The sequence below is a fragment of the Paroedura picta genome, chromosome 7 (genome assembly GCF_049243985.1).
Source record: "Paroedura picta isolate Pp20150507F chromosome 7, Ppicta_v3.0, whole genome shotgun sequence".
Classification (NCBI taxonomy): domain Eukaryota; kingdom Metazoa; phylum Chordata; class Lepidosauria; order Squamata; family Gekkonidae; genus Paroedura; species Paroedura picta.
This window is the reverse complement of record NC_135375.1, coordinates 27,587,248-27,601,428: the sequence shown is the minus strand read 5'-3', so window position 1 is coordinate 27,601,428 and position 14,181 is coordinate 27,587,248. Positions and strand designations below refer to the sequence as shown.

The 14,181-nt window shown below is 46.8% G+C and overlaps 1 protein-coding gene across 4 annotated transcripts in view; it reads right to left on the bottom strand.

Moving 5' to 3' along the window:
• RAB3C (RAB3C, member RAS oncogene family) overlaps positions 1–9,213 on the bottom strand; it is a 131,903-nt gene extending 122,690 nt beyond the window's left edge. For 3 of the 4 annotated variants that reach the window (XM_077347166.1, XM_077347170.1, XM_077347169.1), the window contains exon 1: positions 8,122–8,279. In XM_077347166.1, coding sequence (XP_077203281.1) covers positions 8,122–8,145 — 24 coding nt within the window. In that variant the 5' untranslated portion in view covers positions 8,146–8,279. Of the gene's footprint in view, positions 1–8,121; positions 8,280–8,967 lie in introns of those variants that run through there. The other variant, XM_077347167.1, reaches the window with a different exon arrangement.
• Between the last annotated feature and the right edge of the window lie 4,968 nt (positions 9,214–14,181).

Sequence of the window (14,181 nt, the reverse complement as noted above, 5' to 3'; positions counted from 1 at the left end):
ACTGGGGTGCCCAAAACTGAACACAGTACTCCCAGTGAGGCCGAACCAGAGCAGAGTAAATATCTAAGACAGATCTCTAGAACATTCAACCAAGAGAAGCCTGTAAATTCTTTTTTTTCTTGAATGCATTGATTAAAAAACACACAAAGGCCGGATTACATAATTTTCTTTCCCTTGACGAGGTCGAATTTTCTAGCAATTAATAACGTTATATATGACCAAAAGGGTATTTCATCAGTTCAGTTACCAGGACCCCCTGTAAATCTTTGGGCTCCCTTTCTCAGATTTTTTTGTCTGTGGCCCCCTTAAATGTGCCAGGCCCCCCAGGGGGCCATATGGCCACTATTGAGAATGGCTGCTGTACAGGTTTACGTCAGGGCTCAGTCCAAGTTTTGCAGGCCAAAGGCAAAGATCCCTGTAAATAAGACTGCAAGGAAATTATGGCAGATGGTAATATATACATTATTGTCCTTTCGGGCTACTAAGCGTAAAGGTAAGATCTACTGAATACAGGCAGTTATGGAGAACTCACATGCTAGGGTTGCCTGACTTGGTGGGAATGACATCATAAGCCTGGTGAAGTGTAATTGTGGAGAAAACCTGAAAGCAATTGTGGTAGTTCTAGGAATCACTGGAAACTTTATGGTTTGTATTAATTTATTTTATTTATCTTTTCCCATTTGTATGCAGCTCACAACAATTTATAATTTATAAATATAACATAAAACAATAAAATGAAATGAAATCCTAAAAGTATTAATTTAAGTATTAATTTAAGTATTAATTTAAATTAAAATCTTAGAGGGCTGCTTCCTTCTCCTTAGGGAGGGAGGAGCGCATAAAGTGAATCCAGTATAACTGGTGGTGGGTATTAGCCAATATTTTTAGGCACTTTAGGTAAGGAAGCCAGAATCTTGATATTGTTTTTAGGCCTCAACCATAGGGCTGGTGGAACAGCTCTGTCTTACAGGCCCTGCTGGTCTGGCCAGGATCTTATAGTGCCCTGATGCCCTTAAGCAGAGCATTCTATCAGTCTGGAGCCAGGATCGAAAAAAGCCATAGGCCTAGTTGAGACCAGTGTAACCTCTATGAATCACTACTCTATGATAAATCCATAGATTTCCTGAAAATGTCTAAGGCTGCCACTGTGACCCCCAGCTCTGAGTTGGGTTGCCAACTCTGAGTTGGGAAATACAGGGAGACTTTGAGGATGGAGCTGGGAGCGAGCGGGATTTGGGACAGGGAGGGACCTCAGGGGAGTATAATGTGATGGAGTCCATCCTCCAAAGTAGCCGTTTTCTCCAGGGGAACTGATCTCTGTTGCCTGGAGATGAGCTATAAAACCAGGGAACTGCCAGGTCCCACCTGGGCATTTGGCATCCCTACCTCCAGGTATCCCCCCAAAATGACATGATCACTGTCACAATGCGGGTGACTTCTTACAACCCCTCCCTCACTACCACTTTGAAGTGGCATCAAACAACAGGAACTTGGGTCAGGAGATGCCTTGCTCCAGCTGCGGAGTTCAAATCCCCACTCAACTTATTTGCTCACTGGGTGACCTTGAGCCAGTCCTCCTCTCTCAGTCTACCACGCCTACCTCCCAGGGTCATTGAGTAAAGCATAGAAAGGGAAAATCAGCTGTGCTGCCACTAGTGCCTTGGGAGAAGGTTGGGAAGGGATTAAGAGGTATAGGCAGGAGTGGCCTCCTTTCTAAGCACAAAGTCCTTACACGTGATTTTTAGCTGTGATACTCTGAAATCCGGATGACAGGAGTTGTTCTTGAGAAGCTTCAAGTCTGAAGGACCTTGTGGTGAAGCAGGACTCAAGGATGAAAGGGAAACGGGATTTTGGAGGTCCTGGGTGCTCAGCCCAAGCCGTAAGTCTGTTACCATGACATTTTAGAAATAAAACAGACTTTAGCTTCCATGACTCATCGGTGTGTATTACTGGATGGGATCATTTGTGTTCAACTTTACAGCTTTGTTCTAGGCAACATCAACAAAAAATTGATTGGCTCTTGAGTTTATCCAGATAGGCTCAAAGTGCTCTCTGCATTTAAATATACTGAAAATGTTTGCATCCCACCCACATTAATCTAACAGTTCTAGCACTATGAATATCTAGTCCTTCCTTCTTTTGGAAATTCTATTTAGCTGGTATTCTGCTATTGATGGTGGGAAGTTTAGGTCCCAATTTGGCAATTACAGAGCATTTCAGAGAACACATTTCTTTTGGTTCATACACATATATAAAAACTATGATTCACTTCAGACACTGATTCATGAATTACTTCTACTATTGCTACAAAGCAACAGGCTCCCACTCATGTCTTTGATATACCATAATGACTCCAATCTGGAAGCTTGCTGTGCTGCCTTTTTAATTTTTCTTAATTATTAATCCCCAGATGTGTTTAGAGACCTCTTAATGGCAGTCAACTTTCAGCAATTAGCAATAAGATGTGTGACTTTCTGCCCTTGATTTCTCTTGAACTGACAATAAACAGCCATTGGCTGTTTGGTGGTTGCTTGCAAATTCCCACAAGGTACTACAGGGGCAACTGCAGTTTTCTACGCAATCCAGCCAGGTCATGAAGCTAATGTCACTATATCCCTGAAACCAGACAGAAAAGGCATGGATGTGGTAGGGTTTGTTTCACCACACAAAGATGCTGCAAAGAGCTGGTGGCCGTCATCCTTGTAAGAATTCACAGTGGGTTGGAAAAAGTGGCCAAATGTCAGTCAATAGTTACTTAGACCATAAATCACTGGTGAAACTGTCATCTGACCCTGAATCTGGGCAGGCTGTCATACTCATTCAATGGGTTAAGTATTTTCTCATATTCATATTGTGGAAGGCAATAAACTGGGCTTTCCTCTCCTTCCCTTTCAATGAATCATAGAACCATAGAGTTGGAAAGGATCACCAGGGCCATGTAGTCCAACCCCCTGCACAATGCAGGGAATTCACACCTACCTGCCCACCCACAGTGACCCCAATTCCATGATCACATGATGCACCCCCCCAAAAAAACCCCAGGATCCATGGCCAGTCTGGCCTGGAGGGAATTCGCTTCCTGACTTCATGATGACCAGCATTTCCCTGGGCAGGCCAGAAAGGGCCACAATGCATGTTAGTGGCTGAAGTGGAGGGGGTATTCCTGGTGCTGAAAGATCTGTATGGCCCATTATGCAAGGAGTGGAAGGTCCGCATCTGGGGTGGAATGGTGGCAGCTAAAATCACCAATTATGCACATTGCAGAAGGCAACTGGGCGCAGAGTCAATGTATGCCGCCGAAAAAGCCACGTTAGCGAGATGCGGAAGAAAGTGGAGCTTCCTGGGACCAGGGCGCAACCAGAAGCGACTCCGGAGTAGCCGCGTGCATATTTGGATACTCTGGGTTTTGCCGCCGTTGCATTCCGTCCCATGTGTAAGCGGTTTGCTTCGCTTCTTTCTCCTCCGCATTCTCCATGCCACCGTTTCAGCGGCCGTGCATAATAGGCCTATGAGATGCCCATCTGTTTCTGGACACAACACAAAGTGTCAGCACTTCCCTGAATGGCTTGAGGCCAGGGTGCTCAAGGGACTGTCTAGATCTCCTCCTAGACTGTCCAGACAAAGAAGCTCTTCCTCACAAGGCCTGCCTTTGCCTTCAGAAGTGAGGCAGGTGACAAAATTCCCTTTAGAATGCACTTCCCTGCGAAGCTCGCCTGCTGCTTACTGGGCACTCTTTTATGGGCCAAGCCAAAACTTTCCTTTTCGCCCAGGTTTTTAAACAAGGGGTTGGTCTTTTAAGGTAGACTTTATAGTCTGCTTCTCTTTGTATGAGCCTTTTTTTAAACTGCTCAATCTTTTGTTGTCTTTTCATGCTTTATTTGCATTTTTAATGTTGACTTTTCAATGGTCTATCAGTCGTTAGGGCTCATGGAGTTACATGTTTTACACTGTAAGATGCCTTGAAAAGGAGTTCTGGAGAGGGAGTGCAGAAATGCTCTCAATCAGCAGTAAAAGTGAGCATAGTATTTAGGACAGTATTAGTGATGGCCCACATGGATCAAATTCGACTTGCAATATGTGCGTAAGGTCCATATCTGACACTGGAGACCCACAAAGACAGCAAACTGCTCACTGTATGAACACATGAAGCTGTTTTATACTGAATGAGGCCATTGGCCTATCTGCCGCATCTACACAACACAACATCCTGTGCTGCTTTTACACTGCAGCAATCATATGCCAATGGATTGCTTTATCAGCACAAGAAAATACAGTTGAAAATTATTAGTAATAGAGCAACAACAGCATAATATCCAATGGGCAGAGGCGGCTGAAGTCAGTATTGTTTGTGCAAACTGGCTGTGATTCTCCAGGGACTCAGGTAAAGGTCTTTCACATCACCTACTACTTGATCTTTTTATTAGGAAATGTCAGATGCTGCATGCAAAGGAGATGAACCCACAAGAAGCTTGATCGGTCAAGGTCAGTATTGCCTGCTCAGACTGGAAGGAACTCTCCAGGGTCTGAGGTCTCTCACATCACCTACTGCCCCTACTCCTTTTGAATGGAGATTTCACAGCCCCTCTGCCACCGAGCCACAGCCTCTCCATATATTGAGCTTGTTCTTGGATAGTAATTTGGGGAGAGAACTTCATGCTGAATGGGAACAGTTTTATGACCTCATGGATGAATCTGCCAATCCTTGCTTGTCTTCTTCAGCCTATTTAACAACAGACTGCTTCTGAGTCATGATTCACCTTCCACATTTTCCAGGTTTCAGAAGGTCAAAATAAGACAGGAAGGGTCAGAGCATGAGCTAAATTGGTGGTGGCTTGTTCATATGAATCAGCTATCCCAGCTATCATGGCTAGAGCTCTGATATCACTTGAAAGATTGTTTCCAATTGAGCCCAATGGGAAATGGTAAGTCAATGAGTGGCAAGATATTCAGCAATGAACATGTAAGTGTGAATCAGCCCTAGAGCACTCAACTTTCTTGGAGTATCTTGGTGGATAAACCTCTGTATAGCCCTCAGATATACGAACATTTAAGGGGCAGTGTATGCTGGTTAAAGCCCTCCAAACTCATCCAAAAATAAATGCACTGAGTGCCTGGGTGCTTCCAGATGTGGTGGTGGACCCTCTCCCTTCCCCACTGAGAAAAATGTGAAGACTTCCTTCAGTTTAAGGAGCCTTCTTCTAGTTTAAGTGGGCTTTCCATTGATGGAAGAACCTCTAAAGTTGGAGGAAGTGTCCTTAGGCTGGAGGAAGGCTCCTTGGAAGATGGTAGGATCCATTCCATTGGCTTTCTCTAGTTCCTGTGTGCATCTGATAATGTGAGCTCTGATTGACACGAGCTTATGCTAGAATAAACATAGCTGGTTCTAAAGGTGCCCCTCGGTCCCTGTCTTATTCTGCTGTTGCAGGCCGACCCTGTTCTCCATGTGGAAGTTCCAGATATTAAAATGCTTTTTGTGGATGGTGCTGATTGCTATCCCTGGGGATGCAGCTGTCTGGAACCACTGCTAGACAAATGCCACCATGCATTGTAAAGCTCAGGGAAGGTGAAATCCAACTGGAAATCGGCCTTCCTCTATGAATCTAAATTGATTCTGATTAAAGTACATTTAAAACTGTTTGGTCATCTTTTCTGCACACAGGCACACCTCGAGTGGGAGAAGGGTGGGAAATTGCACAGGTTAATTTCAGTCTTAGACTCAACCACAGCTCTTCAATTTATTTTGTCAGATTGGACCATTAAGATACATTTAAGGAAAAGAGGGTAAATATCTGCTCCATAATAACAAAATGTTCTGTGAAGCCAGCAGGAAGCTTTCAGATAGAAAATGAGAAAACTTGCATGTTTCCTTTGCTAACGAATGAAAATGAGTCCAGTCAAGCAACTGGCTCAGTCAGTCCAGAACCTCTTTTGCCCAAAATGTGAAACTCATTCGGAGATAGAAAGCCCAGCAGACAACAAACTAACAGCACATCAGGAGACACTCTCAGAATTGAATCTGGAATTGCTTGGAGGTTGGATAAGAATCATTCTAGACACATTCGTTAGGATGAGAAAGGCAGCCGGAGAGATGAGAAGAAGCTTTTTAAAAAAATCTGTGGTCTTTAAATGCTAATCTGAAGTACTTTGCCTGATTGCATTTTCATATTTCAGGGGATTCTGGGTGCTCTGTCATTATAATTATGGATGGAACATGGGGGAAATACAGCATTAGTCCATCCCAGTGCCTCCCCCCCCCCCCCGCCATACATACTTGGTTTTTGATGGGTATCTTGCCACCACTTTATGTAAAAAACAAGCTTTTTTGCCTTCACTGGTTGGGAAGAGGAAGGGAGCAAAGCAGTTTTAAGTGTCTGAGCAGTGTGCAGCCCCCCACCCCCCCATACTCTATCATGGCCAAATAACATGTACATCAAGCACTGCCAAATAAAACCTTCTTTGCCCATTTTGTATGTATATTATTCAAAGTTCATTATTTTGCATCTTAGAGCTTATGTCACCCACTCCTGTGCATATTTACTCAGAAGTAAGTGCAATGTAGTGCCATGAGACTTTTCTCTCGAGTAAAGGTTCATAGTCAACACTGGAACAACCATATCTATCCCAATTGCAAAATCACCTATTAATTCGGACAAGTTCTTCTTAATTTTCGATCAGCAAAAATAAGGCAGTGAAGTAGATGTTAGGAGACCCTTCCGTGACAACATGAAGGTTCACCTCATATGCATTTTAATTCTAGAAGCCTGCTTGTGACTTGCGATGCTGAATGCGATATTTATAGCATATATTTATATTTGTTGTTCCTTCAATGGTTAAAAAATGGTTTTGTGGGAATTGATCGGGTTTGGGGAATCACATTCCAAGGTTTTAAAAAATGCCAGCATTACTCTTTGGCTATGCCAGGGCAACAGTGCATGACAATGAAGGCTTTTGCATTTGGAACTGAATTATCCTTGGGAGTTGTGTCACAAAATGCCACAGAGAAAGGACTACAAAACCACTGGTGGATGCCCCTGAAAGGTTCACAGTCGAAAATATAGCTGTAAAATGGAGAGGTGCCTAGGGAGGAGTTTCTATGTAAATACCAATCATAAGAAAGCCCAGCAGAACAGGCCATTTCCTGTGTGTCAATTAACAACAACATCTCCTGTTAGATCACAAAGGCAGCAAAGCCCTGTCAATCAAAACCATCTGGGCTGATTCCTAAACATGTCCTTATTTCTCTCCTTTCCCCCCCACTTTATTATTTTTTTTGGGGGGGAGGGGGAGAGTTCCCTCCACACCGCACCATTTTGAAACGGCTTCTCTGCCGTTCCTGTTTGGAGTCACTGTTCATTTGTGTTCGTTTGTCTCAAATGGCCACTATTCCTCTTCACAAACAAAACCGCTGCCGTCGTGGTTGGAAATGGAATCAACGACTCCTTTCCGACCGAAAACTTTGAAAACTTAACCACCGTCGGCGGTTCCCACGCACACGAGTCGAGGAAGCAGGGCCTTGGGAAAGGGGCTTTCGGGGGACGCCTTAGAGCAGGGGTAGTCAACCTGTGGTCCTCCAGATGTCCATGGACTACAATTCCCATGAGCCCATGCCAGCTTTTGCTGGACGCCCCAAGCTTTTGCTGGCAGGGGCTCATGGGAATTGTAGTCCATGAACATCTGGAGGACCAAAGGTTGACTACCCCTGCCTTAAAGGAAAAACCGAAGCTCGTTTTCCCCTCCCCGCTTTAATACTAATTCAAACTGTCCGTCTATCGCCCTGGATCTCCAGCGGGCGGGCGCGGAAAGAGGGACGGGGGCTTGTCGTGCGCTGCGGGGTCCCCCGTGAAGCGACGCCCGAGTGCCCGCCTCGCCTCGCCTCGCCTCCCGCTCGCGAACGGCGCAAACAAGGTGGCCGGGGCTGGGGCAGGGAGAGAAGCACCCGCGCCCTTCGCGCCCAGCGGCGTCCGGGCTGGCGAGGGGCGAGGCAGACGCGGACTCCGGGCGGGCCACCCTCGCGGCGCTCACCCAGCCCCGAGAGACTCGCCAAGAGGGGCCCGCGCCAGAGCCCCCGCCGCCCGCACGCCTCCGGGTCCGCGCCGCTCGGCTCCCTCGCGCCTTACCGACCTGCACCGGCGCTTCGTGCCTCATGGTCGGCCACGCGTCGTCCGCCCTCGGAGCAAACCAGCGGCGGCGGCGAACCCAAGGCTGCACGCCCGGCACAGCGGCTGGCAGAGATCAGCACCGGGAGCTGTCCACGTCCGCCTCCCCGCTTGCCCGCTCCCCCCCCCCCGAGTTCTCTAGGGCCACCGGCGGCCGATGGGACTTGTAGTGCCAGCCGTCGCCAGTCTCCGGCTCGGATCAAAGGGAAGCCCGCCCGGCCAAAACTACAACTCCCAGGAATCCGCGCTGGCACCGCCCATAGCCCCGCCCCTCCGCCCCCCCTTCCAGCCTCTGCCATTGCTCCATGGAAACTGAAACCAGTGTGGTTGCTTGTTCTCCAGCGGCAGGCCGGCGCTGCTCGCCCGGAACGCGGGCTAAAGTTTCGGTGTGTTGTTTCTGGGTCGTAGGAACCGCGCGGCACGGAGAGGGAAGGGGCAGGAAACCCCGTCCGCTGCCTTCGGCTTCTTCCCGGTCTCCGTCGTGGGTTTCCTGAGCTTTCCGCTCCGATCGGGACTCTGCCTTCGACTTGGAAGGTTGACGCTCCCTCCCTGCCTGTCTGCTGTCTTGATGGGTGGCGACGCGGGCAACCTTCGGTTCAGGGTCCACGCTGGGTCGTCCATAGAGGTAGTCAACCAGTGGTCCTCCAGATGTCCATGGACTACAATTCCCATGAGCCCCTGCCAGCGTCTGCTGGCAGGGGCTCATGGGAATTGTAGTGCATGGACATCTGGAGGACCACAGGTTGACTGCACACCTCACCCGCCGGCAGAGAGCCTGCACAAAAACCCAAAACAACCTGAAGGGCCTTACCTTCCCGTACAGGTCCATTGAGGTCTGGCCAAAGGCAGGGCGCTCCCCTTTGCCCGGGAACGAGAGAGGTCCGCAAATAAGGGCCGCTTGAAAGCAACATCTAATAAATGGTAGCTGAGTCAGGCAGGCGCCCCCCCCCCCCGCCCCAGACTGGCAGGGGGGGGGAAGGAGGGTTTCGCAGTGGCTGAGTTTCCTAGCAGCGGCACCAGCCCTGGCACAACAACCCCCACGAGCCTCCCTTTAGGCACCTTCTGCGTTCATTATCTCCGAATTGGAACAGCAGGTGGTGGAGCGCGGGGGGAGGGGGCGCTGCCGCGAGAGGGTTATTTACACAAAACAAGTTACATAAAATGCAGCCGTCCAGTCCCCGAAACAAAGCGGCCACGAGTGGGCAGAATAATCAGAGGCGTGTTTCTTCCATCGCTTTTGAGACTTGGGTGCGGTGTGCCTATAGGAAAGGAACGGATCGTGAGAAATCAAACAACTGATTTGCTTATTCCTGGCAGGGTCCCCCCCCTTCCCCTGTATTTGCAGACCAAGGGGGAAATGGCATATATTCAAACTTTTTTGGGGGGGAGGGGTGATGGACGGAAGGGGAGGGGGCTTCAATGAAAGCATTTGCACCTTAAAATCAGAGCATGCCAGTGTAGAATGAACTTTTAAAAGCAAACAGGCAAGCAGGCACCAAAAACTACATCACTCACACATGAGCTCCCCTTCGCTTTTCCAAAGCATCGAAGAAGCAGAGATGCTGAGATTTTAGAGCTACGTTTAATCTCCGACTGGCAGCCATTGAGGGAGACTGGCAACCGTAGGGAGACTGATATGGTCTTTTCCTGTGGCACCAGCGCAAGCAGGGGGGCTGTAATATTTATTTGTTTAATTTTCACTGACTTTATCACCTGCCTTTCTTGCTGAGACTCCAGGGATATTACAGGATGTCAAGCATTGCAATCAGAGAGCAAGAGATGACCAATGCATGGTACAGTTGGACAGCAGAATTAGAGCAGAAATGCAAACAATGAACGATCTAAGGCAGGCACATTATAAACAGCAAAGGAAGTGTCTATATGGCAGGGGTAGTCAACCTGTGGTCTTCCAGATGTTCATGAACTACAATTCCCATGAGCCCCTGCCAGAAAATGCTGGCAGGGACTCATGGGAATTGTAGTCCACGGACATCTGGAGGACCACAGGTTGTCTACCCCTGCTAAAGGATCCCAAGATTGTTCCAGAATGTAAACTTTAACTGTGAACGCAATTTGCACAGTGGGTCAGTTATCTCGGCAGATGATTCCCATGGCTCATGGGAATTGTAGTCCATGAACATCTGGAGGATCACAGGTTGACTACCCCTGCATATGGTATAGGACCCTGCAGTAAACACCAGTGATACCAGCAATAATCATTGCAATTGACTTATTCCATTATGAAGGTTCCTTCTCCTCTGCCATTCTATTTTTGTAAATATAAAGTACTGCCCAATATTTGTACCTGTATTCATAGGTAGGCAGAGGGATACAGCCCATTAACACCTTCTGTTGACTGCAGTCCACACATGTGCTGCAGCCTCTTGAACAAGGATGAAACACTTAACTTTGGCTCATTCCACACATGTTGTCTAATAATGCACTTTCGATGTGCTTTTGCTGCTGGATCTTCTTCTTTGTAACCCAACCTCAAAAAGTCACCATTGTTGCTTCCTTTTAAAAAATCCAGAGGGAGAAAGTCCAAGTGCTATAGCACAAATCAAAGGGGTGAAAGCGCAAGCATTCTGCCAGGGGTTGGACTAGATGACTCTGAAGGACCCTTCCAACTCTGTGATTCTAGGATTCGATGTCTGCTACACGAGTATTGTTGTTTCTTGCACCAAGGATGCAAAGCGTGATCCGCAAGCCTGTGGGCATTTCCAAGGTTTGTACATCCTGCATTTGAGAATGCTCCTCCGAGATGCTCAGGTGAAAGGAAGATGTATAAATATTTTACAGAAATATACCTAATGGTGCTTTCTTTTTAGTGCTCCTTTGGGTCTTCATAAGATCAATGGTCTTTGTAGCAATGGCACCCATCCTTTGGAAAGACGTGCAGAGGGGGATGCATAGGACTTCTTTGACAAGCATTTGGGGAACTCTGCAAGACCACTCTAGTCCTGAGGGGCTTTGGAAATGAAGCTGCATCCTTTTGTGATTCTGGGGTCTGCAGAACTGTATTTGTTAAAGCCCTTTTGCACATTTTGGTGAATTGTTAACCCATAGGCCTGGCTTCTCTGTTATTTAAAGAACATTAGTATATAGGCCCCCTCTCCAAAGACCTTGTTGGGAACATACTTTCTCTCTTGGGTTGCTAGACAAATTGGACTTGCTATTGATTGTCTTTTTCCTCTCCGAAATGTGACGTTTTATCACTGCTTTATTATTCTGTAAGCCATTTTGGGACAGAAGAAGGGGGGTAAAAAATCTTTGCAGATAAATAAGTTCACATTAGATGGATCCAAGGACTCTCCTTCCACTCCATCCACCTCCCTCCAGCCAATATTAAACCAAGGGGATGGATTGGATCCATCTTAGCATGAGAGTCATTGGCTTCTGCTTCAGGTTCTGGAAGGCACTGCTTGTCCAGCCACCTCTACAGCCTTAACGAAAACAACTGCTGCAGAAACTCCGAGGCAGCTATTACCCTGCACAGATGCCATCAACATTGTGTGATGATGGAAAATAAGGCAGCAGCAGCCAAAAACATCCAAATGCCAGGCTCTCCTCTTTTCCTCTTGGCAGTTCCCAATGTGTGCATCCAGCATTTTTTGTTGATGTGTTTCTCTCTCTCTCTCTCTGTCTCTGTCTCATGGGGGTTCAGAGAAGCGTCTTTCTAATCCCAGCACTCCTGAGACTGTGATATCATTCTCTCCTGTTGTTATGCAGCACAGCCAAGCAGAGAAGAGAAGGAGCCTCAGTCTCTTTGCACCAGTCCGCTGTAGAATGCTGGCCTGACAGTGCAGGGTACTTCCAGATAGTCATCTTCACAGGCTTATCTGGGGAAAGCAAGCCGGAGTGCTTGTTCTGTGTCATGCCTCCAGGAGTGATGGGCTCACAGAATTAAAAGCCCTCCCCTGAGCACCAGATGTTAATGTTGGATTCGTTCCAGGCCCTACCATTTATTAGATGGCTGTTTCCAGCTGGCTGCCCTGGAAAAGGGTGCCAGTCGGAATGAACTGGAAATGTCAGCAATAGATTTATGTGATGAAGTTTACCTAGGGTCCTTTGGTGAACACAAACTGTAGTCTTACTTGTTGCAATTGTTTTCCTTTAAAAAAAAGAGAAGATCTTTGTAGTTTAAACTTTAATTCCCCCCCCCCCAAAAGGTTTTGGTAGTTGATAAGGCCACCATATACTTGCCCCACTCTGGTTCAGTTTATTCCCTATCTGCAAGTTGTTATTTGCAGCAATAAAACAGAAACTATCTTTAAAGATGACAGCAGGGATTTTCTTTAGGCCAAGACTGTAAACCGCCCACCCTCCCCCGAGCTGAAGACTTTCAGAATGGAGGGAATGTGGTTCATCTTATCATGGCTCAATTGTGTGTGGAGGGGGTGGGGAGAGCTTTAGTTTTGAGAGGCTAATGCGGGGATTCCCAACCAGGATTCCAGGGAACCCTTTGGTTCTGTGAGAGCTCCCCAGGGGTTCTGTGGTCTTTCCCAGAAATTTGTATGGCCACTGACATCACTACTGGTCACTAAAGCCCACTTCCTCTGTTGCTTTACGGGTCTCGTCTCTTTTTCCACAATGGAAATGGTGATTGATTGATTGATTGATTGATTGATTGATTGATTGATTGATTGACTGACTGACTGACTGACTGACTGACTGACTGACTGACTGACTGACTGACTGGATGGATGGATGGATGGATGGATGGATGGATGGATGGATGGATGGATGGATGGCTCCCACATCTTACTTCCATGCCCACTTCTCTGAAGGGACATGACACCACTTGAAGCCTGAAGAATATTTCAGGGGTTCCTCCATGGTCAAAAGGTTGAGAAAGGCTGGGCTAATGTATGTTTTTAATATATAAATAATAGACATATTGTTTGGAATTTATCCATATTATTTTTACTGTTTAATTCAGAATCGTGGGGGAAATGTTGTAAAGTTAGATTAGATTGGCATAAATGGGTGGTGATGATATCACACACCTGTGTCCATTGGGAACATTAGTTTGGTTTTGACTGTCCTTGTAGTCATCCCACAGAAAACTCCTTCATGATAGAGAAGTTTAAAAAAAAATCTACTCTGCCTTTCAACCCAGCTAGGACCCTCAGGATAGGATGTGCTTACTTATCTATGTATTGTGTTCTTTAAAAGTGTAGAGAGAGAGAAAGAAATTCAGATGTCCAATCCCAATTCCTTAGGGGTCCCCAACTTTTTTTGAGCCTGGAGTTACATGTGGTGGGCATGTTTGGCACAGCACCAAAATGGCTGCCACAGAAAGTCATTCCTACGTCCAAAATTGTGTTGGATACAGAGCCATGTGCCAGGAGACCGGTCTGTGTATCTTATAGATGGGGGCCTGGGTCCAAACCTTAAAACTCTGGCTGCTCATGCACTTTTTATCAGAATACCCTTGCTATGCATATACTGTGCTCTCGGCTACTTACTCTAGCTATTGGTTGTATCAAATTCTAGGGAAAGTTAAATCAGTGGGAGTACCACTTAATTCTATCTATATGCTTGGGTGACATCAAGCCTTTCACTTGGTCAGCCAAAGGCTAAATGATATTGAGAGGCAGTCCCTGTATGCAGTAGCAAGTAGAACTTGCTCTCCCTTAGCCTTAGAGATTGTCCCAGACTATGGCACTCTGGCTGAATAATTCTTCCATCTCAGAGCTCCTCAGACCTGCAGAGATTTCATGCTAACTAGGTATGATATCTGGCCTACTGCTGTTCTTTACGGCAGAGATTCCTGGAAGCCTCATGCCAAAAGGCTCAGCCCATGCTGGGCTAGGAGCCCTGAGAGCAGATCTCGTGTTTTCCTCTACTGTCACTGCCGACTTGAGCAAAAGAATGAGCAGAGCCCCCTTGTTCATAATTTTATTGGTCATGCTGACAAATGGCTTGTCTCTTACCTTTTATCTGATTGAAATTCCTTTAGCATTAGTCAAGTGGCTATGTTTCTTTTAAATTTTCTGAGGTCACAGGAACAAACTGGGGGAAA